This window comes from Vidua chalybeata, chromosome 7 (genome assembly GCF_026979565.1).
Source record: "Vidua chalybeata isolate OUT-0048 chromosome 7, bVidCha1 merged haplotype, whole genome shotgun sequence".
Classification (NCBI taxonomy): Eukaryota; Metazoa; Chordata; class Aves; order Passeriformes; family Viduidae; genus Vidua; species Vidua chalybeata.
In genome coordinates, this window is record NC_071536.1 from 24,931,679 (window position 1) to 24,953,420 (window position 21,742).

The following is a 21,742-nucleotide window of genomic DNA, read 5'->3' on the forward strand; positions in this document are numbered from 1 at the left end:
TCCGGAAGTTCAATTTATTTTGTTAATTTTAAATTATTTTTCCTCATTTCCCGCTGTCCCGGGATGTGGCTGTCCCCCGTGTCCGAGGCTCCGCCCCGCGCCCGCCCGCGCGTCTCCCCGCGGCGGGGGCGGCCCCGGGAACAGAGAGACGATGGTATCTCCGCCCTTCGCGGCGCTGCCCTGCGGAAGTGACGCGCGGGCGGGCGCAGCGCGGCGCGCGGCGGCCATGGGCAGGAAGGAGCGCGGTGAGCGGGGCCGGGGGCGGCGCGGGCCGGGCCGGGGAGGGGGCACCTGGGGCGGCTCGTCACAGCTCCCGCTCTGCTCCCAGATAAGAAGAAGTCCAAGAAGCGCCATTACGATGACGACGAAGACGATGAGGACGAAGGTGCCGGGAAGGAGCCGCAGGAGGCGGTGCCGTCGGCGGCGGGGAAGCAGGTGGAGGAGAGCGGCACCAAGGTGGACGAGTACGGCGCCAAGGACTACCGGCTGCAGATGCCCCTGAAGGCCGACCACAGCTCGCGGCCGCTCTGGGTGGTGCGTGCGCGGGGGGCCGGGATCGCTGCGGGACACGGACGGGGCCGGGGAGGGGCTGTTCTCCCGTGGAGAAGCCGGGACTGCTGCGGGTCAGGCGGGGAGCGCACGGCGGGCCGCAGTGTGCGGGTGGAGAGCCTCGGGCGCGCCTGGGAGCGCGGTTTGATGCGGTTCGGGGCGGTGCGTCCCCTGCAGCGCCGGTGCGGGGACAGCCGGGACGGGAGCCCCGGCAGCCTCCAGCCGTGTCCCCGCTGTCGCGGGTGTGCTGCGGACCGGGCAGGGCACAGCAGCAGCTCAGCCGGACGTCTCGGGGAAGGCTGTAAAACACAGCGGGCTGGCTGATGACACGAGAGGGATCTATCACTGCAGTGACACAGTAGCAAGGCTTGTATTTAATGGAGTGAATGGAGTGAATTTGTATTTGATGGAGTGAAACGGCTTTCAGACAGGCTGGCCTCATCTTCTGTAACTGGTGCCATTTGTTTTCTTTGCTCTTTGAAAGGGATGTCAGTAAACTTGCCCAAGGTCTGGCCAGTGGTGCAGCATCTAGGGAAGAGGTGATTTCCCAGCCAGCATCTGCACAGTGCCTGTCACCAAGTGCTGTACAGGCACCCAGGGCTGTGACACCCAAGCGCTGCCTTTCATTCATTAATTTATTCGTTCATTCCACGTAAAATGAGCAAGGAGTTTTGTTGTTCCAGGGGAATGGGGCTGGAAGCTTGCCTCTACTCAGGCAATTTCTGTAGCATTAAAAAAGAAAGAATACCAGAATGTCAGTCTGGAAAAACTTTATTGATCTGGGTGTGGTTTATTCATAGTGCCATGGAAGGAACATGGACAAATCAATTCCTGGACCATTTTCAGAAGACAAAAGTTACATGTTTATTTGTTTTCTTGTAACTTCATTATGAGATTCAGGTAAACTAACACTTGTGCCTTCAGCATTTGTTTATTTCTGTAGGCTCCTGATGGACATATATTTTTGGAAGCCTTTTCTCCAGTTTACAAATATGCACAGGACTTCCTGGTTGCCATTGCTGAGCCTGTGTGCAGACCCACCCATATTCACGAGTACAAGCTGACTGCTTACTCCCTGTATGCTGCTGTGAGTGTGGGCTTGCAGACAAGTGACATCACTGAGTATTTGCAGAAACTCAGCAAGACTGGTGTCCCAGATGGAATCATTCAGTTTATCAAGGTAAGGCTATTTTACTGGCATTGGAAATACATCTTTTTCTGCTAAGGAATTCCTTTCCTGCTGCCTCTGCCTAATTGATTTATTATTTTTTAATCTTTCATCACTTTTAACTGTCTTATTCTTCTGTCATGGTTTCAAGAGAACATTTTTTTTTCTGTCTTTTTGCGTACGATATTGCTGCACACGTATTATTTTCATAATATAGTCTTTGTGGGATTTATAAAAAGTACATTTAAGTGTCTGTGTAGATAATTTCAGTCAGTACAACTCATACATGGGGAAAGTTTCCTCAGAGTTGCTCTGAAGGAAAACTTAGAATGTGGGAAGCAGTCTGTAATAGTGGGGCACTATAAGACAGCCTGCCTTATCCTGCAAGTGTGTCCTCACAGTCTTGGAAGCAGTTTGAGATTAGGTATAAAAAGTGAGCATCTGTGCCTGATCTCCTGCGTAAGATGTTGTGAGCATCTTCTGAAAATACCTTTTGAGGTTTGTTCCATGAGCATAACAGCAGTGCAAGTAAATGGTTTGTGGTAAGGTGCTTCCTCACAAAGACTTAAAGCCATTGCAGTGTTTGGTCCTAAGCGTGGAATCTGTTTTTTGCACGTTCCTAATGATTGTTCTCTTTGTAGCTGTGCACCGTCAGCTACGGGAAGGTGAAGCTGGTTCTGAAACATAACAGGTAAGTGGCTTCTTCCTCAGCTCCTGTGGCAGGAAACCCTGCAAATGCACAGCTGTAAGTGAGTGCTCTCAGGAGCTCTGGAGTCTCACAGCTGCCAGCTGAGTGTAACAGCTCTCAGGTATTACTTTTACAGCTTTTGGAAGTATTTAATACATTAGCTGATGGGTTCTGTTTGGCTGTCCTGAGTTAGCACTGGTTGTCATCATGTTTTTAAAAGTAGGTTGCAAATTTGATATTGTAGCTTGTTTCTTTATTGCTTGAACTTGCAATATGTCTTTGAGGTTTTCAAATCATTTGGGAAAGATACGCAAATCCAATGGCAAGAGGTGGGTGCTTGTGTCTGTGTTGAATTTAGATTGTTTTAAACCTAGAGGATAATGCTAGAAGGGGCCTGGAGAAGTCAGCGCATATTTTAACTGTGATCTCCAACCAGCATCATCATTGAGGCATCTCCAAGATGCATTAGTTTTAAATTTTTAGGTGGTCTGTGTTTTGGAAGTTTGGGGCTTTTCTGGTGCTGTGGACAGGACTTGAAAACACCACATCTGGCATTTTCACAAACTCACCTCAGTTCAGTCTAAACAATTTACTTCATATGTGTGTCACAAATAAGACATGTATGTGAGAGGTCTGTGTGGGCATTTCTGCTGGAGTTTGCTACTCAGGTTAGAGAGCATTTGAGTAAGATGGAGGGATGACTGCACAGCACATGATGCTTTTGGTGTGAGGCATCTTTTAAAGTTTTGGTTGCCATGATGTCTTTATTTTTAAATTAGCACCCTAAGGTTGTATGCTTGAGCGTGCATCTAGCTATGCATCTGTGCCACTCTTTCTATGAGTTACTCAGTTTTTGAGTTCATAAAAATGTTTTCCTTTATTCTTTCATTTTAGGTATTTTGTGGAAAGTACCCACCCTGATGTCATTCAGCAGCTTCTGCAAGACCATGTAATTAAAGAATGTCGCCTGAGAAATGCTGAAGGTGAAGAGACAGAGCTGATTACAGAGACATTCACAAGTAAATCAGCGGTATGTCCAGCCATATTCTAAAATTACTGCAGTAACTGCAGGTAAACTCTTGAGTACTTTGGAGTTGCTATTGTTTGTTTGTTTGTTGTATCAGCTTCATTCTGCCAGTATCAAACTCTGCCTCTTTAATGAGCCAGAATTTGGGGGGAAGAGGGCAGCCAGAGTGTGTCTCTAATGAAACTTTTGGTGAAAATTCACATTCCTCTATTTCAGATTTCCAAATCTAGTGAAGGTGGCCTTGGTCCATCAACTTCACAGGGAACAGATGCTCAGAATAAGCCAGATGTCCCAGCTGACTTATTTGAGTTTTATGAACAGATGGACAAAGATGAGGAGGAGGAGGAGGAAACGCAGACGGTGTCTTTTGAAGTCAAGCAGGTATGAATATTGTACAGAAGCACATAAGCATGAGAACTTACTAGGAAGTACTGTGTCTCTTTGTTTGGTAGAGGAAGTCATTAACATTTCTTTCCTTTTACCTTCCAAAGTTTAGAATTTTAGGGGGTGGCAGTGTGGGTGTTGTTCCTTCCCTGCCTGCAGAGTGCAGTGCTCACAGGCCAGAGAGGCTCAAGGGACTCAGAGAGGTTCCTGTCATGTGTGGCTGAGAATTACTTAGTTCAAGATGAGAATTCAGTTGAGGAATGCTTTCAGTGAGCTTTTTTTTTCCCCTTTTCATGGTTGCAGAAGGAACTCTTTCTTGGTGGTTCCAATTTCATCACTTGAGAAGGGGAGCTGAAGGTTGGAGCACAGTCTTTGCTTGAACTTCTATAGAACTTCTCAAGTCGTTTTTGGACTTGGTGATTCTAATGATGCCTTAGAAGGGGGGAAAAGGAATTTCAAAAAGGATAACTTAGTAGCTGTTTTGTTTATTTGAAAAAAAAAAAAAAAAAAAACAACCCAAACCAACAACCTCTTGGTGACTGATTCAGCCTGTCAATGACTTGGAATAAGTTCCATACAGGTATGGAGGTTTTCAGGGTAACAGATTTGTGTAACACAGAGAACCTTTCATGTCTGTTGCTGAACTCTTCATTGCAGGACCTCAGGGTGTAGTTTAGTCATTGCCAGGTAAGCAGCAATCTGAGCTGAATGTGTCATGTTCTTCCATCTGCCTAAAGAGCCCTCTCTAATACTAACTGTTGTTCAAAATGTTCAGGGGGGTGAGGTAATCACAGGTGAAGTTTCCAGAATAAGCCTTAGCTCTTGCAACTTCATAAACATAAAAAATGAATGGAACTTCACTTGGTACTATGTCATCTAGTTGTTTTTAGGGGAAAAGAAATTAATTCAGATGTGGAGAATTTATCAACTGAAGCTTTGTTTCCTCTTTAGGAGATGATTGAAGAACTTCAGAAGCGTTGTATCCATTTGGAGTACCCCTTGCTGGCAGAATATGACTTCAGAAATGATTCTGTGAATCCTGATATCAATATAGATCTGAAACCTACTGCAGTCCTCAGGCCCTATCAAGAGAAAAGCCTAAGGAAGATGTTTGGGAATGGACGAGCCAGGTCTGGTGTTATTGTCTTGCCATGTGGTAAGTTTCTGTGTTGGTACTTAGACAATTTGTTCTGTATTTGCCTGTAGTAAAAGAAAATTCCAAAGATGACAGCTGCCTGGATTTCAGACAGCCTCAGGGACTGTTCTGGTTCCAGTGTGCAGAATCCCAGTGGTTTTTATTGAGCTGGTGGTGAAGCTGTGCTGAGGGAGAGCCGGGTCACAGAGCTGTCGGTGTCCTGGCAGGGGCTGGGAAGCAGCTGTGGTACCTTCACATTGCCAGTCCTGCTTCCTCTGTGCCCTCTGCCACCTCTGCTCATCTCCTGTGAAATGTAAAGCTGTGGGCCTTGGAATTTATTCCTTGGTTGGGAATAGGGAAACTGGGGCTGGGGAGTTTGAAGAAGAAATGAGAAACATTCTGACTGAGACAACCTACAGAAAATGGGGAAAAGGAGCAAACAGGAGGCTGTGTGCCAGTGCCCTCAGTACTGGGCGAGAAGGAGGCACATGGGACCTGTGATGAGGGCCTGAGAGTGTGTAAGGGGTGCTGGGAGAAGTGCGAAGGATGGGAAGATTTAAGGACTTGCTTTGTGGGGGAATGTATAACTGGCAGAGACAGAGGAATAGAGCACCCCTAGGGAAGCTTTCTGTAGCCACCCGTAATTTAACATTCTTTTGAAATTAAAAAGCATTAAAATGATTTCTTCTAATTGTCAAAGCCATTGTTTACAATTATTTTCTTGAGGAAATACAGTTGTGTCCTGTAGACAATCCAGCTGTATTTTTAAGAAGCGAATACTTGATTTCTTTACGACTATTGTAGCAAAGAAACAACAAAGAAATTTCCCTTTGCATGATTTCATATCCTCTCACGGTTTTCCTTGGCTCTTTTGTTTTGTTTTCCTCCTACTCCAGTGGTGTCTGAGAGATGACTAATGAGTGTCACTCCTCCTGCCCTGCAGGTGCTGGCAAGTCTCTGGTGGGAGTGACAGCCGCGTGCACTGTGCGCAAGCGGTGCCTGGTGCTCGGCAATTCTGCCGTGTCTGTGGAGCAGTGGAAGGCCCAGTTCAAGATGTGGTCCACCATCGACGACAGCCAGATCTGTCGCTTCACGTCTGATGCCAAAGACAAGCCCATTGGCTGTTCTGTTGCCATCAGCACATACTCCATGTTGGGGCACACGACAAAAAGGTCTTGGGAAGCAGAAAGAGTAATGGAGTGGCTTAAAAGTCAAGAGTGGGGCCTTATGATACTGGATGAAGTCCATACCATTCCTGGTAAGGAAAGGGTGTGCAAACCTTCCATGTTGCACACATTGTTAATGTCCTTTTGTTCTTGTAGAAGTGGTGTTTTTTTGCTGTTGTTCTCATGATTAATGTAGTGAGTAAACCCATGGCTTAGGGTTTTGGAATAAGTAAACTGCCTTGTTGTACTTTTTTTTTTTTTTTTCCCCCGATACTACATAGTTTAGCTGACCACTAGTTTTCTGAACCCTTCAAATTAGACACTGTGTTTTCTATAATAGCTGTGTGAAGTCCAAGTTCTTCCATGTAGGTTGATTAAGTGCTCTTAAAAAGCCTGAATTACCTTTGCATAATTTTGCTGTAAACATATTTGAGCATGAGAGGAATTCATCTGCTGCCTTCTCTTAGATGCAGTGGCACTGCAGGCCAGCTTTTAATATCTATGAGTAACCATAGTGATTAACATCTAGAAATAACTGTTGTCTTTGAAATTGGCATTTAATTGAGATCTGTACTACTGGAAAGCAATAATGTACTATTAAAGTGTCTGTGAAATAATCCTGGCTAAAAAGCCACGCAAGGTTCTGTTAGCTGTTCTTCCTTATTCTTATTTGAATATATTTTGGTGTCTACAGAGAAGTATGGATTTCAGAAGCAGACCTTGGTGATTAATGGCCATTTTATCAAAGTAGCATGGTGCTGGCACTGTTCTGTCACTTTTGTTCTTGCTTGGTTTCATAGAAATGAAGGTATAGCAACTGCTCTGTGATTTCTAGCAATACTAAACATGAGTAATTCTGCCATGTCCTGCAAGTCCTGAGTGTGGCAGTCAGCCAAGAGTCCTTGTGTCATAGTTCTTGCGAGGAAATAGTAGATACCCAAACCAAGCCATGTAACCTTTGAATATATTCATTTTCTCTTGGGGAATGGGAAATAGCAGAGATGCGAGAAGGTTTACTGGGATTTTCAGAGTACACTTGACAATGCAAAGTAAAGCTGCAATCACTGTGCAGTTTTGCTGTAACACAGTTTTGTTAGGAGTGTGTGCAACGGGGTACAATTTCCCAATGCTGTGCTTGCCTTATGTTCAGGAGTTGATGAAAATGTCTTTTAAAAGTTGCAGTATTTGTCTTCTAAAACCATTTAGAAAAGTTAACAGAAAATTTGTCTTGGATTTCTTAGCAAAAATGTTCAGACGTGTGCTCACTATCGTCCAAGCTCACTGTAAACTGGGGCTGACTGCTACCCTGGTCAGAGAAGATGATAAAATTGTTGACCTGAACTTCCTGATTGGACCAAAGCTCTATGAAGCCAACTGGATGGAGCTGCAGAACAGTGGCTACATTGCTAAAGTCCAGTGTGCTGAGGTGATGCTCTGCTTTTTGGTACTATTAGTGTCTATTTAGTATGCTTAGAAAGTTGAGAAAAAATTTTGCAGCTCTTATAAAAAAGAGCAGTAGTAGAAATTGTAAAACACATAAGAAAATACCTGCTTATTTCAAGCCTGAACATATGAGGGTGAAACTTGAAAACGTAGGACTGGATCTCACCATTCTTTCAAATATAAAGATATGACCTCTGTTCTTTCCAGCATATGGATGAGAGGTAAATCTAGTATCAGAAGAAGCGAAAGTCTTTCACACAGGCACATTAGAATGTTAAAGTAATCTTTCTGGAAAGCCAAATTCAATGTATTAGCTCTAGTAATTGACATGGAAGATACTTAGAGAAGAGTATAACTTTCTTCAAGCTCTCTATTATTTACAAGGTTTCCATCTAAGCATTAGAGGACTGCTTTTTCATGAACTTTTTGGTCTCCCATTGAATGGAAGTAAAGTTTTAGCAGCTGCAATGTGTTATGGTAGAGTTTAGGTGTTTTTTTTGTCTTTTTGTTGTTGTTAATTGTTGTGGTGGTTTGTTTTAAGCCTGTTTTGCTAATTTCATGCAATTCTCCCTAACTCTGGTACTGAAATAAAAGATGCAAATGCAGGTCAGCTGTTCTCCTTTTGAACACTGTGCAAACTGGAGGTTGTAGAAGGAAAAAAATCCACTGCTTTGAACTCACAGAATGCAAGTGAAAAGCACCTAGAAAATAACTGTTGAAGGGAGAGTAACCAGTCCTCCAATTCAGATTTGCATTTAGACACTTAGGTTAGTTCTGCTGTGTAAGCAAAATTCTCAGTCCCTGAACTGCCCTTTAGTCATTGAAAAATGTAGCATGGGCTACCTTTTTTTCTGAATGATGGGAAAATTCTGTAAGTTTATATTTCTTAGGCCAGTGTTTCGAACTAACATTTGATGACTCGGCCAAAAGCAAAGAATAAAAAACTCAGTCTTAACTCCTATACATGCACAGCTGCTTTGCATATTTGTTTGGATTTCCTTGAGGAGTAGCATCATTAATCATCGTGGTTTATTCCGCTCAGCCAGGAAAGGTGTCTGGCTCACTCTTTAAGTGCAGTTCTTCCCAAGTGGCCAGAGAGGGCACTGCTGATGTCTCATAGGGCAGCTCATGGTTGTTGCAGGTGTTGCTCTTTCACTGCTCTAAAAGAGAATGAGCAGCTCAGTTTAAAAAGTTACACAAAATTTAAAAAAAAAGACAACAAACCTATTCTTTACCTGTTTTTTCAGAGTTTTGTAATTTACAAATTACAAATAATCCATTTCTGAGCAGCCATACGAAGTCTTTGCCTGTCTTGCAAAATGTTAAATGAAAATATAATTGCAGCAAGTAGATCTTACCCATTTCCTAATCCAGAAGAGAGTGCAAATACAAAATAAATGTGTTTGCCATGTAGTCAGAGGCATTGAGCAATAGATGAATTTTTTTTACCACAGTCATATATTCAGTATTTGTATCTCATTCTCACTTTGATGTAATTCTCTTCTGGTTCAAGAGTTTTAAGTCTTCCATGTAGACAGCACACAATAACAACAGAGCCTATTCAGTGCATGATTTTATTTTTAGTGTAGTTAAAGGATAATAAAAGCATAAGTCACTGGAAAAAATACTTTGAAACAAAAAAATTAGGTCTTATCAGTACAGAACAATTCATATTGTTTAAATAAACGTCTGTAAATTGTCATTAACTTCCTTAGCTGAATGGTGGTTATGAAAGAGGCTTTTCTCTGTGTTAGTTCGTTAACTTCTGTTGTGCAATGGATATGAGGGAATAACTCATGTACAGCAGAGTGAATGTTTCCTAAATTATATGCCCTATGGATAGTGTCAGATATTATCAATAGTGTCACTTCATTGGCTTAAACTTGATAATTTCTTCTTTTTTTCATGCTACAGTAGAAAAATTAAACCTAAACTTATTGAAGTACTGTGGTTATTATTTACATAATAGAAGAATTGCTTAGATATCCTGGGGTGATGTTATTGTCTGTTGAAAACTTCTAATCAATCCTAGTATTTTGGAAATTTTAGACTCAATAGCTGTTAAAATAAAAGTCACTCCTTTATTTGAAGAAAGATGGGTGAATTTGTTCTGTAATGAAGACAAAACGTGTCTCAGCTTTCATAATATGGATGAAAATTAATCTTTATGGGAAAAAGCTTTGACTGCTGTGAGAGGGAGACTACACAGTTCATTCCCTTTACTGCTTCATAAGAAGTAGTGGCATTCAGTAAATTATTTAAGTGTGAACATGAAGTAACTATCTTTCAGTCTTGTTCCAGTCCCACTGCCTATTTCTGTCATGGATCTCAATGCCAAAGCATTTTGGAAAAACAGATTTTAGCGGTGCAGGAGACTTCACTGACTGGTAGCTTTCATTTTGGTACAGAAATGAAAGTGTTAAAATGTGTGACCTGCCCTATGCAGAAAGTCCTAATGCATTACCATCACCCAATATTTTTTTAATTCCCACTAGGATTAAATAAGTAAATAATGGAGTGCTACTTTGTGTGTGTGTTTTCTAATTGTAGGTCTGGTGCCCGATGTCACCTGAATTTTACAGAGAATATGTAGCTATTAAAACAAAGAAAAGGATATTGCTCTACACCATGAACCCAAATAAATTCAGAGCCTGTCAGTTCCTGATTAAGTTTCATGAGCGACGGAATGATAAAATCATCGTCTTTGCTGATAATGTGTTTGCACTGAAGGAATATGCAGTCAGACTTGGGAAGTAAGTATTCACAACCAGTGATGGCACTGTTGTTTTCTTCCTTCCATGACAATTTCCTTGCAATCTCACAGCTTTCACTAGTCTTTAATATTTTTTGTAATGCTGTAACTCCAGTCCTCCTGCATAAAAAGCTCAGAAGGGTATTTTTGGATGAACCTTATTGGCACTGCAACATGAAAAATGAGGTGCTTTTGGAAATATCACTAGAACTGTTTCTTTAATGGATGATAGCTTCCCCTATCTCTCTGAGACAAAGGTTTTCAAATATATAGTCTCTGGATCTTTTAGGATGTTCTGAGACCCAGGGCCACCTTCTTCAGGTTCTCAAAAGGTCTCATCCTTGTCTAAAAAAACTTAAGACAAGGTTTTTTGTATCTGTGCTGTACTAGTGCACTGCCTAGAAATGCAGTAATTGTTTAATAAACTAAAGGACATTTCTCCCTAGAGCTCCTTGATTACCTTAAATGACTGTAACATGAGTGCTGTTACTGGAGATGGTGCAGACAGGGTTTAATGAGGGGTCTGCTGGTAGGATTTGGAGAGGGACAGTCAGGGAGAGTTTGTCAGGATCAGGCATAGAGCAATTATTGGGAAACAACCTTATCCTTTCTTTGACAAGTCCAAATAATGCCTTACTTGCTGGAAGCTGTGGGACATTTTGATGGTGTATGATTTCTTGTCTAGGAATTTCAGCAGTACTCCTTAGCAATACCACAAACAAGCCTTACACTTTTGAAAATTTGTGATCAGTTCTGACTGCAGTTTAAGGGGCTGTGTTGTGCTGGCATGCTGTGACATCAAACAGCAAGCAGAGCTAATGGTGCTGGATGAATTCCAACACCCGTGGTCTCTTTCATCATTTTTTTAATCTGTCTGGACAGAGATTAGCTGTAATGATGCCTCTGGAATGTCTCTAGCAGTGTTCAGTGTACCACAGACAAAGCCTTTAGCACAGGCAATGCTGGGGGGGCGGGGGATGCTACGGAGCACAGCAGATGTAAGTGGGGTAGATGCTGTGGAAGTGTGGCAGGAAAACCAGTTGAAGAAATAGTAGGTGGTCCCTTTTTATATTCTGGAGTGAATTCTATGTTTTTCACGTCATTTATGGAGCTCCAGGTTATCCAGCTGCTACTCTTAGAAAAAAAAGGAAGCTTGCTGTGCTGGACAAAGTTGAGGTTTGTTTTAACCAGAGTTTTTTTGCTGTGAGCAGGCTAAACCAAAGGGAACTGTTAGTTTGTGCAGGGCAGGAATTGTGTGTGTGGAGGAGACAGCAGCCCAGTGGGTACAGCAGGAGTGCTGTGGCTGTGTGCCCAGCAGGAGCACAGCTCCCACTGCCCTTCTCATGGCTTGATGGGGCTGGGTGGGCTCCCCCATGGGGGGAGAGGTGGCCACGGTCCGACTGCCTCTGCTGGCTCCTCCTTTAACCCCCTTGCCCTTGGTAGTGGGGAACCATCAGGGAAAGACCATGCACATGACAGGAATTACTTTGTCTGCAATTTTTGAGGCTAGAGAGTCCAAATTTGCTTGGCCACCTTTCCCTCTGTCATGATTCTGTCATCCATAGCTCATGTACTGACTGGTTTCACTGGTGTTGGGAATATGTTTAAATCACTGTTTCTGAAGGACTGTGCCTCTGTGGTTTTGTCAGTTATGTCAGTTAATGGAAGAGGAATCTATCTTTGCAAACCCCTCAAATGTCTTTTCGCAGTGAGGAAAATGAGTCATTAAAAAAAGAATCCATTTAGCACTTAATGTTCTAGATTCAGAAAAGTACTCAGGAATGCCAGTGAATCACTGTCAAGTAGGATCTGGGCAAGTTAAAATGAAGGATTGATAGCCAGGAGTTCAAGATTATTCTGTTCTTAATACAAGATGTGTTTGACTGCCTTCTTGGTGGCCTTAAGAAAAGGAAGGCTCAAAAATGCTTTAGTTTCAGTTTAAATCTGCCATTTAACTTGACAATTTAAATACTACATGGAATTTAAAATAAGACTTAATATATTACTGAATGTTACAAAATGAATAATAAAGGTATTTTTTAGAGTTGACTCATTTACCACTTTCATTTTTAGCTGTTTTTTCTAGAAGTCTGCTTAAATATACTAAATAGAAGAATTAGATTAGAGATTACTAGGATTGTTTGGTAAAAAACCCTAGAATAAAGTTTGTAGTAAAGAAAGCAAGAGGAGCCAGGGCACAGGGATTAGTTGATAAGAATAGAAAACCTTAGTCCTATGCACTGCCATATTTGTGTTCAGCCATCATGTATGTGCAATACTAAATGGAAAATTTGAGCTTGGTTCCTTGTGTTAGAAATAATTCATGGAACTGTGGGCAAAACAGTAATTGGAAAATTTAACTCCTGTTTTTTGGAGATGCTTGGTAACCTTCATTTGGAAAAGTAGTACAACAGATGACAAACAGTGGCAGTGCTATCCTGCATGCAGCTCACTGTTTTTGCGTGGGCTTTGCTCTTTCTAGCTTTTTGGTTTTTTAACTCTGCTTAGGCAGAAATAAAACAGCCAGACACTGGAAAATTCATAGCAGTCCATGTTACTCATGAAGTCTGTGAGGGACTGAGAGTTTGTGTGAGTCTTTGGGATTGAGACATTAAATGTTCCATGTAATTCATTGTCAGACATTAGAAACCATGGGTGAAATGCCACTGTGAGCTGCTCATGAAATGTTTGAGTCCTTTGCATCATTTCAGTAAGCCCAGAAGGTATTAGAAGGGATAAGAGGTTAGCTTGAAAAGCAAAAATAATTTTCCCAGAACAACACCCAGCAGCCAGTTTGTGACACCCAGCATATCCTTGATAGAGAAGCCTGTATTTTCAAGTGTTTAAATAGGAAGCAAAGGTTGCAGCTGTAAATGTGCTAACTCAGTACATTTGAGGAAAAAAATGTCTTTAACAGCTGCCTTCAGTCTTTCATGTAGGCTTAGCAAATGTATTCAGTCTGTTGATATATAGCTTCATTGGTGCACGTAATTGCAAAACATTTGTAACTGTCAGAATTTCTTTCTGGCTAACTGGGTTGCTGCAGAGGGTTCCACAAACCCCTGGGCAGCTGCCATGAAGAGTCAAACAAGCTAAAAGTAAACTGATATCTGTACCAAGATGTGGTTTGTTTTCATATCTTCTCAAAGGTGTCCTGCACTCCTTGCCATGGTACCTCATAAGAAATGAGTGAGAAATCTTGAATTTATTTCATTTGTATATGTTGTGTTCTTTTCAGACCTTATATCTATGGTCCTACTGCACAAGGGGAAAGAATGCAAATTCTACAAAACTTCAAGCACAATCCAAAAATCAACACTATTTTCATTTCCAAGGTGAGGGAGTACATTCACTGTCCTTGTGCCTGTCTTTGGAGTCAGCTTTAAGAGGCAGCTGCACATGCATGGTGTGCATTTGACATCTTTGTATCACAGCTCACAAAGAAAGCTGTGCTTTGTATTCAGTGTTGGCTGGGGAGATGTGGAAATAAGAGCCTGCTCAGAGGGTGCTGCTCTGTTGCAGGTAGGGGACACATCCTTCGATCTGCCAGAGGCCAATGTTCTCATTCAGATTTCATCCCATGGTGGGTCACGAAGGCAGGAGGCTCAAAGGCTGGGACGAGTGCTGAGAGCCAAAAAAGGTAAAGGAGGTGGTGCTTGGGCTCTGGGCCTTGGATCATAGCAACCTAGAGCAGGAGAAACTGGATGTTCATGAGGTTTCTTTATACTGTCCTTATGTTTTAGTCAAAGAGAGTATACCTATATACCAGTGAATGAAAGTGAAGTGTCTTCTGGGTCAGTAAACTTAGTGATGAGAAAACTTTAAAAAAAAAAAAGCTGAAACTGACTTTCTATGGCAATTCTCTCACTTTTTCATTCCTTGATATTTTCTTCAACATGAAATTGTTTGTGTAGGATCATAGTATTATTCTGAGAAGCAAGCCTCTAGAAATCACATTCTTGACACTGTAGATTACTTGCTTTTAAAAATTGGATTTGGTTTTTGACTAGTGTGTTTTTGTAAAACATGGCCAAAGGAATTTTTTTGTTTAGAACAATTAAATACTTAAAATAATACTTAAATACTTAAAATACTTTGTACTCAGACTTAAACTCTGCACACACTTTTTGTGCAGTTTGTGCTTGTTACAGGTAAGGCTTTGTTTGAAAATGCAAATGAAACCCATGTTAGTGAATTGACAAAGTCTTAGTGAAACCCTGGGTTTTAAAAGAGAACCTATTACCCAGGTAACAGACCTTAAGGACTGTAAGTGTAAAAAAAAGTTTATACACAGCCTGGTATATGCTGGTCTTCAGATAGTGCTATGAATTCTTAGCTAAATATCTTTGCTTCACTTTTTAAATTTAAAAACACTGCAAACTCTAGTTCACATGAATAAAACTTTTCCTTCGTCTTTTTCTGTTGGACTTTTTTTGACATGCACTGCAGTCCTTGCTCTTGACTTTTCACTTCTTCTTGACATGATAGACTTAAAAACAATTTTATCTTTCACCATGGCTAGCAGAATAAAGCAGCAGATTCTTCTTAGAGCACCTGTGTGATTGTGTTAGACTACATTTCCTTTTCTTTTTTTGTCTTTTCACCTATCCTCAAGTTATTTAGACCAAAAGTAGGAGTTTCCATGCTGTGTCAATCAGTTTATGCAAGGTCTGGGTGCAGCTAGACAAGGCAAATAGTTTTTTTAGGGACAAGTTATTTAAGTACCTGTTTTCAGTATTTATTCCTTGGTTGTTCTTTGTTGCAGTGTTCCAAATGAAACTAATCAGAGTGTTTTTGTCTCCTAGGCATGGTTGCGGAGGAATACAATGCCTTTTTTTATTCCCTTGTATCCCAAGACACTCAGGAAATGGCATACTCAACAAAACGACAACGGTTTCTTGTAGATCAAGGTTATAGCTTCAAGGTAACTCATTCCTTCTATTTATTGTGCTTGAGGCCTAAGAATGTAATTTTCATATTGTTTAGTGTTAGTCCAGTACTTGAGAATTCTGGTTGTGGAATGCATTAATGAAGGTTTTTCTTGCAAGTGAGAACTGGTCTGGTATTGTTTTATCATCTATATTATTGTGAGGGCAGATACAAGTAGCTTTGTACAGCTTCTAGAAAGGTGAGTGTTGTAACTGGAAAGCAGGCACCCTGCAGAGTGCAGTGCACGTTCCTTGGTGGTTGGTTTATTTCTGCTGTTCAGTTGTCCATCTGTGCAGGTCTCCCATTATACAGTATCACACTGGTGCTGCGTAAAGCAGTGTTGGGTGTTGTCAGAGTGGGCAGCACCAATTTAGACAACTTGCAAAACTTAGGAAGTGACAATTTCCAGAGTTCCAGTCTCAGACCAGTATTTCACTATGTCATCTTCTTCCAAACATAGCTGAAGCTCCTCTATAATACAGATTTCATGGTGTATCTCACTTATTTTTCTTTAATGCATGTATTGCCCTGTGTGCTCATCTGTTAGGCTGTAAAGGCAGCAGAGTGTCATGATAGCTCTTGGGTTTAGGTGGGTTATTCCTTTGAAAAACTGCAGCTTACTGCTCTGATCAGAAGCCTTCCCAATGCAAAGCAGTGCTGAGGAGAATGAAAAACAAGACTCCCACATCTGGCTGTTAAAGAGCTTGTCTGGATGAGGCACCAGTACGGGACATCCCCCTGAGCTGCTGGGCTGGAGCAAATCACTGCTCTGGAAAAAGCAGCCCGTTAAAGAGCTCTTTAGAAACAGACCTGTCATGGTCTTTATAGGTGAAAACTTTGTTTCCCTTCGTTGTGAATGTATTTCAAAAAAGTTGTAGATCAGTACTAAGCTGCAACTAATTACAGCAAATGCATCTGTGTGGCTATAGCCAGGGAGATTAGAGCAATTCCTTTACTTATATTTGAATACCCTGGATTCTAGAACTAAGGAGGTTAAAATAAAGGGATTTCATTTTGCAAGGAAAGAGCTCTTAGTCCTAGGAGCTTTGGTGTAGTGTGCACCAAAGCAGTGCAAGTGGCCAGCTGAGTATCTGGAGCAACATTTTTGCTGACCAGTACTGGAATGTTCTTTATTTGCAGATTAGAAACAAAACATTAGAATATCTATTTTCTTCTGTTTGCCAAGCTTTGTCATAGCTGGCATCAGAGAACAGGGCTGAAAGAAACTTCAAAAAAAAACATCTATTGTGTTTCTTCATTCCAAGCAAGGATGAGTGTGCCATTCCCAATAGATGTCTGCCTTCTTAGTATTCCAAATATGGAGACTCTTACCTCTTCTTTAGGTAATTATTTCAATGCTAATGTCCTGTCCTTCAGAATTTGTGTTTCTAAATAACTAAACATTCATTATTAGTTTAAAAGGGTAACAGTTTTCACTTTTTGTTTAGGACTTAACTTTCTTCTTGCCATCTCTCAATAGCTTCATTCTCTGCCTTTCATCAAAAAGGGAACTGGAGTAATATGTTTTTGCTAAATCCACATATCTTGTCTTTGCCTCTTAAATATCAGCCTTATTGCAGTTTACTGCTTGGAGTGTACTGCTAGCTGGGTATTTTTTTGCTTTTGGTTTTTGTTTGTTTGTTTTTTTGTTTTTTGTTAGCTAACCAGTTGCCTTTGCTACTGTATTTTATTTTTATTTAGAGACCAAATGTAGGACATACGAAATTTTAAACCAATAGCAGAAGAACTCTGTATATTAAAGAACTGGGAGTAACTTTTAAACAGAGCATCAGTTGGACAGCTTAAAAGATGATGCAGTGGGAATTCTTTCCATTCCATGAATCATGCTACCACTGTTTTGCAACCAGAGCTGGAAACAGGCAAAAACTATTTAAAATGGATTTTTGAGACTCCTTTTTCTTTATTTTTGAGATGACCATAGCACATATCCTCCTAAACAAACAAGGAGTACCGTAGTGTTCCTTTAACCAGGTAGGACTGATTCTTTCCATTAATGGATTCTTCAGGCTTGGATGTTTTCTCATGAAAACATCCTTTTTCAGACTAGACTTTCCCACAAATAACAGCCCACAGCACTGATTATTCATTCCAGTGTTTCCCTACCCAATTTTTAAAAAGTGGTACTTGGCAGCTAATATGGATTTCTTCTACCTTAACTTTATTCACAGTGTTTTTGTGATCTGCTCCAACTCAGAATGCTGAGGTAATTAGTTTCTAATTGTATTGACTCAAAAAGTAAGCAGAAAAGATGAGGGAAAACACTACATAATCAATGGTTGAAATAGAATGTCTTTCTCAAAACCATGTCAAATTGGGAACAGTGGGAAAACTGATTGTTATGTATAAACATATACTTTAAAAAAGCATTTAACTACAGGGAAAATTCTTGTGAAATTTTCAAAATACTTCTGGTTAAGAAAGTAAACTGCCTGTTGCAAATCTTTATAACAGAATATAATAGAAGCTTGAGATCTTTCAGTTCTTCAGAAGGGTTTGTCAGCTGATGGAGCCCATGGCACTGCATTGCCAGTAGGTCACATGTGCCCTGCACCCACAGTTACTAGTTGAGTTACTGAGAATTCCAAGGAGAACAAACTTAACTGAAGTTACTCAGTGTTTAAGTACTCGAAGGTGGGAAAAGTCCTTTTGCTCTGTGACTGATGCTCTGTTGCAAGTTGCTGCATTGTCTCCCAATAGCTGTACATCTCAATTTGTTAGGGGTTTTTCCCCATTGTCCTGAATGCTTCTTGCTAAAATTCTAAGTCTCTGCAGAGCTAGTAGATTATTTTTGTTAAATGTAAAATACTGGTTCTTAAACTTGACAAATCTAGAGCCTACCACATGACACCAACCTTGCAGTAAGTTGAATACATGTCTGAGGTTTATGTGCTTTGGTCAGGTTCTTGGTCAAGCTGGTATAAACAATGTTAGCTGACACGCTCTGCCCAGAGCTTTTCTTTCTTCTTTTCCTTTTTTTTCCTTCCAAAGATTCGTCTTTTGCATTTCCAGCCAGAATATAACAAGAACTGTGAGTGTATGTATATCTACATCACTTAGCAAGATTTTATATGTATTTGTGTTATCTGTAGTGTGAGGTTGTTCCAACCATTACTAAAAATTAAAGGCAGTTCCAACAGGATGTGGAATCAGAAATACTTGTCTTGGTTTTGAATAGCTAACAGTGAGGAGGAAGAGCCCTCACATTGTAATGTGCTTTGTTTCTTAGGTAATCACAAAGCTGGCAGGCATGGAAGAAGAAGAGCTTTCATTTTCAACCAAAGAAGAACAGCAGCAGCTTCTCCAGAAAGTCCTGCAAGCATCTGACCTGGATGCTGAGGAGGAAGTAGTTGCTGGAGAATATGGTTCAAAGTCAGCTCAGGTAATGAAGAATTCTTTGAAAAGGATGACCACAGCTGGGACAGAACTGGGCCATTTTATTTCCATCCAATTCTAAATGTGATGTTGTCATTGACGGCCTGGTAGCTTTGTGAAACACCAGAGAACATATTTGGTTTTTTTTAATCTGTATTGGCCTTTAGTTATTGGAAAAATTCACTTGTTGGGCACTCAGAAAAAATTCAACATGGAATTCTTGTCCTTCTCCATCATATTTGAAGGAGAAGGTAACAGATCTATTGTTACAGATTTTGAAGTAAATCTTTTAAGTCACAGGCAATGAAAATATTTCAAGCCTCTGATCCCACACTAAGCAGGTGCCTGTGCTCCTTGTCCTTGCAGGTGTCCCGCCGCACAGGCACCATGAGCTCCATGTCCGGGGCAGATGACACCGTTTACATGGAGTACCACTCCTCACGGAGCAAGGCGACTTCAAACAAGCACATCCACCCCCTGTTCAAACGCTTCCGCAAGTGACGTCCTTCACACCGGCGCCTCCTTGAAATGTCACCCCTGTACTTGTTCCTGTTACTGGAAAGGTGGAGTTGAAATTTAGGACAGCTCCTTTAAAAGACTCTTTTATATGCATCTGTACAGCCACATAGTTACTTACCAGTGTATGTACTCTCGTAGGTGAATGGGAAAGCAAAGAAGGAACTAAACCTTACCATAAAAATATTTTTAGAAACTTTAAGATACAAATATGTCATGGCACATACTTTTTTTTGCGTGGCACTGTGCTCCTTGTCTTATGCCCTCATTTCCTCATGGCCAGAGGGCAGAAGCATATGGGCCACTTCGTTCAAGGGAAGTACTTGTCTGGTTTTCAGGGTAATTAATAGATTTTATTTTTATCAGCTGAAGATTCTTTTTCAGAAGAGTCCTGAAAAGGTTTTGTAAATGAAGTTTGTACTGATGTTTGAGATATTATTTATCTGATTCTTGTGTCTGCTCAACAATATACTGTTTTTCAAAATGCTTAAATAAAATCATTCAGTGAGCTGAACAAATCCTGAGAGGAGCACTTTACATTATATTTTTAAACTAAGAGCTAATTTATACTTGTGACTTTACCTGTATTAAAATTCTAACAGATAGGTCAGAAATACTTTAGAATTTGAAGACAAGAAGAAAAAGAGACTCTGTCTCCAAAGTAAACTCAAGGAAATCATTAGTAGTTAATACAAATGAATTCTGTGCTTGTTTTCCTAATTTTTCTTGCTACTGTTGAGAAGTTGCTCAAATAAAAGCTGTTTCTCTTGTTATTTATATTCTATTTATTAACCATACAATAAAACCTTCATAACTGCTAAACAGTGCACTGTCACCACAGAGGTTATTATTGAATCAAAAAGCATTTTGACTTCTCACAAGGTGAGTTGGAAGAATGTGTGAAAGAAAGATTCCTTAGTTTCCTTTTTTTAATGAAGACTGCATTATAATTCTAGAAAACAATAGGGAAATGTTGGTGGTTTGTGGCAGAAGAATGCTTCTTAAGTAGCACATGCTTAATAATGTAACACACTACTTGGTGTTGTATTTAGAGGTGTTATTTTGCTGGTTGTTTCTAGAGCTTTAGGAACAACTCTGTTGGTTGAAAATAGGTTGGTATAGAGGTTTACCATACTGGAAGGAGCATGCATGGTACAGCTATTCTGGTTGTATGACAAATGTGCTTCAGAAGAATATTGAATTCTGTTTCTTATTAGCATGAATTCATAAATTGAGAATGTAGAAATATTGGAAGCATTTAATAATTGAGAACAGATGGTGCTTGGTTTTGGTCTCTGTATCAGAATCAGGTAATTTTTAAAAAGGGAACTGATCTGCCTCAGTTTAAACTTTGTTTAGGCTCTGAGCCCTATCCTCTAACACTTGATTCTTTCTCTCGTGCTGAGTCTTCTGCCGCACAACCTGAAACCAGCCATGGCAGTGCTGGAGTGGCTTATACAGAAGAGATAATTGTGCAGTGTTCTGGTGCTGATTTCCTCTCCCCAGTTTAAAGCACTGTTTACTTCTGATAGTAGTTTGGACCAGCTCTAATTGGAACAGTTAGTAGCAAAATGGTAATTTAGTATAATGGTAGGGGCCTGTGACAGAGGTTTAGCTCAGCAAGTCAGGCAGTGTCCCTCTGCATAATTCTCTCTTAAAAAGCTTTATGAATTGCTTTGAAACTACTTTCCACCCTTCATAAACTTGAAAAAACTCACAACAACCTACTAAATGGAAATGGCTTAATACTGATTCCTGTAATTGTGGAATCAATAGTATTAGCTGGATTTAGGACTGCTGTAGTTCATGTGTAGTAAATCGTGACTAATGATCTCACTCCTTTAATTAATGTCTGTGTGGGATGCAATACATTCAGCATCAAGTAAAGCAGAATTTTACGAGGTATGAATGACTCCATGCCTCAGTGATAGCATCTTGGTATTCAAACTTTAGAATTCATTATGTTGATAAGATTAAGTGCAGTAATTGCTGCCTGCTGTTACTCCAGGCTGTGGCAGCAAGAGGCAGACAGGTGCATTTACTCACTTCAGCTGAGCTGCTGCTGCACGTGGCAGCACCTGGACCATAACGGGTCGGGCAGGCCAGTCACTGAGGAGCTGCTGGCCCCCCACTACCTCTGCACTCTGGCAATGCACCCAAGGTTCACAGTAGACAGCTCCAGATCTCTAATCCCAGCCCTCTAGGAAACTAAAGAATGGATAGTGTGGCAGAAGTGTGATTCAGATTATGACTGATGCCAGAGGCAGGTCAACTCGGGGGTAAGTAAATTATTTCTTGGAAGTCTCTGGATAGAGGAGGTGTGATTTTCTTGGATATCATTCAGGTTTCTTTGCTGGCCACTGCTCCCTGGCCCCCTTCTTGGTCTGAATTCCATACTGAGGAGACTTAATCTTCAGGAATTGTCTTTTTTTAATATTTGTGTTTCTGATAGGCTACAATACTGAAGCTTGTGTTTATGTGCCCTTCCTTCTTGTGACAAACCAGCAAATGTCCATATGAAGCTGTTAATGCTTGAAGGGTGCTGCTGTTACCCATTAAAATGGCATTCTAGACTAAAAGTGCAGTGCTGAT

The 21,742-nt window shown here is 40.9% G+C and overlaps 1 protein-coding gene across 1 annotated transcript; it reads left to right on the forward strand.

The window, feature by feature from the left end:
* Positions 1-27: 27 nt before the first annotated feature.
* On the forward strand, positions 28-19,923 carry ERCC3 (ERCC excision repair 3, TFIIH core complex helicase subunit). The gene is made up of 15 exons (XM_053948021.1): positions 28-245; positions 329-534; positions 1,493-1,729; positions 2,359-2,408; positions 3,300-3,435; positions 3,649-3,813; positions 4,768-4,972; positions 5,895-6,209; positions 7,359-7,543; positions 10,111-10,313; positions 13,551-13,647; positions 13,835-13,952; positions 15,118-15,236; positions 18,489-18,641; positions 19,001-19,923. The coding sequence occupies exons 1-15, from the start codon at positions 152-154 to the stop codon at positions 19,133-19,135; spliced, it is 2,418 nt and encodes an 805-aa protein (XP_053803996.1). The 5' UTR covers positions 28-151; the 3' UTR covers positions 19,136-19,923.
* Positions 19,924-21,742: the final 1,819 nt, after the last annotated feature.

What these genes read in the sequence shown, in the direction of transcription:
- ERCC3 (XM_053948021.1), top strand. Translation starts at nt 152, where the DNA reads ATGGTATCTCCGCCCTTCGCGGCGCTGCCCTGCGGAAGTGACGCGCGG. An exon ending in CATGGGCAGGAAGGAGCGCG is followed by an intron (nt 246 to 328) that starts GTGAGCGGGGCC and finishes CTCTGCTCCCAG; the next exon opens with ATAAGAAGAAGTCCAAGAAG. An exon ending in TGAAGTCCATACCATTCCTG is followed by an intron (nt 6,210 to 7,358) that starts GTAAGGAAAGGG and finishes TGGATTTCTTAG; the next exon opens with CAAAAATGTTCAGACGTGTG.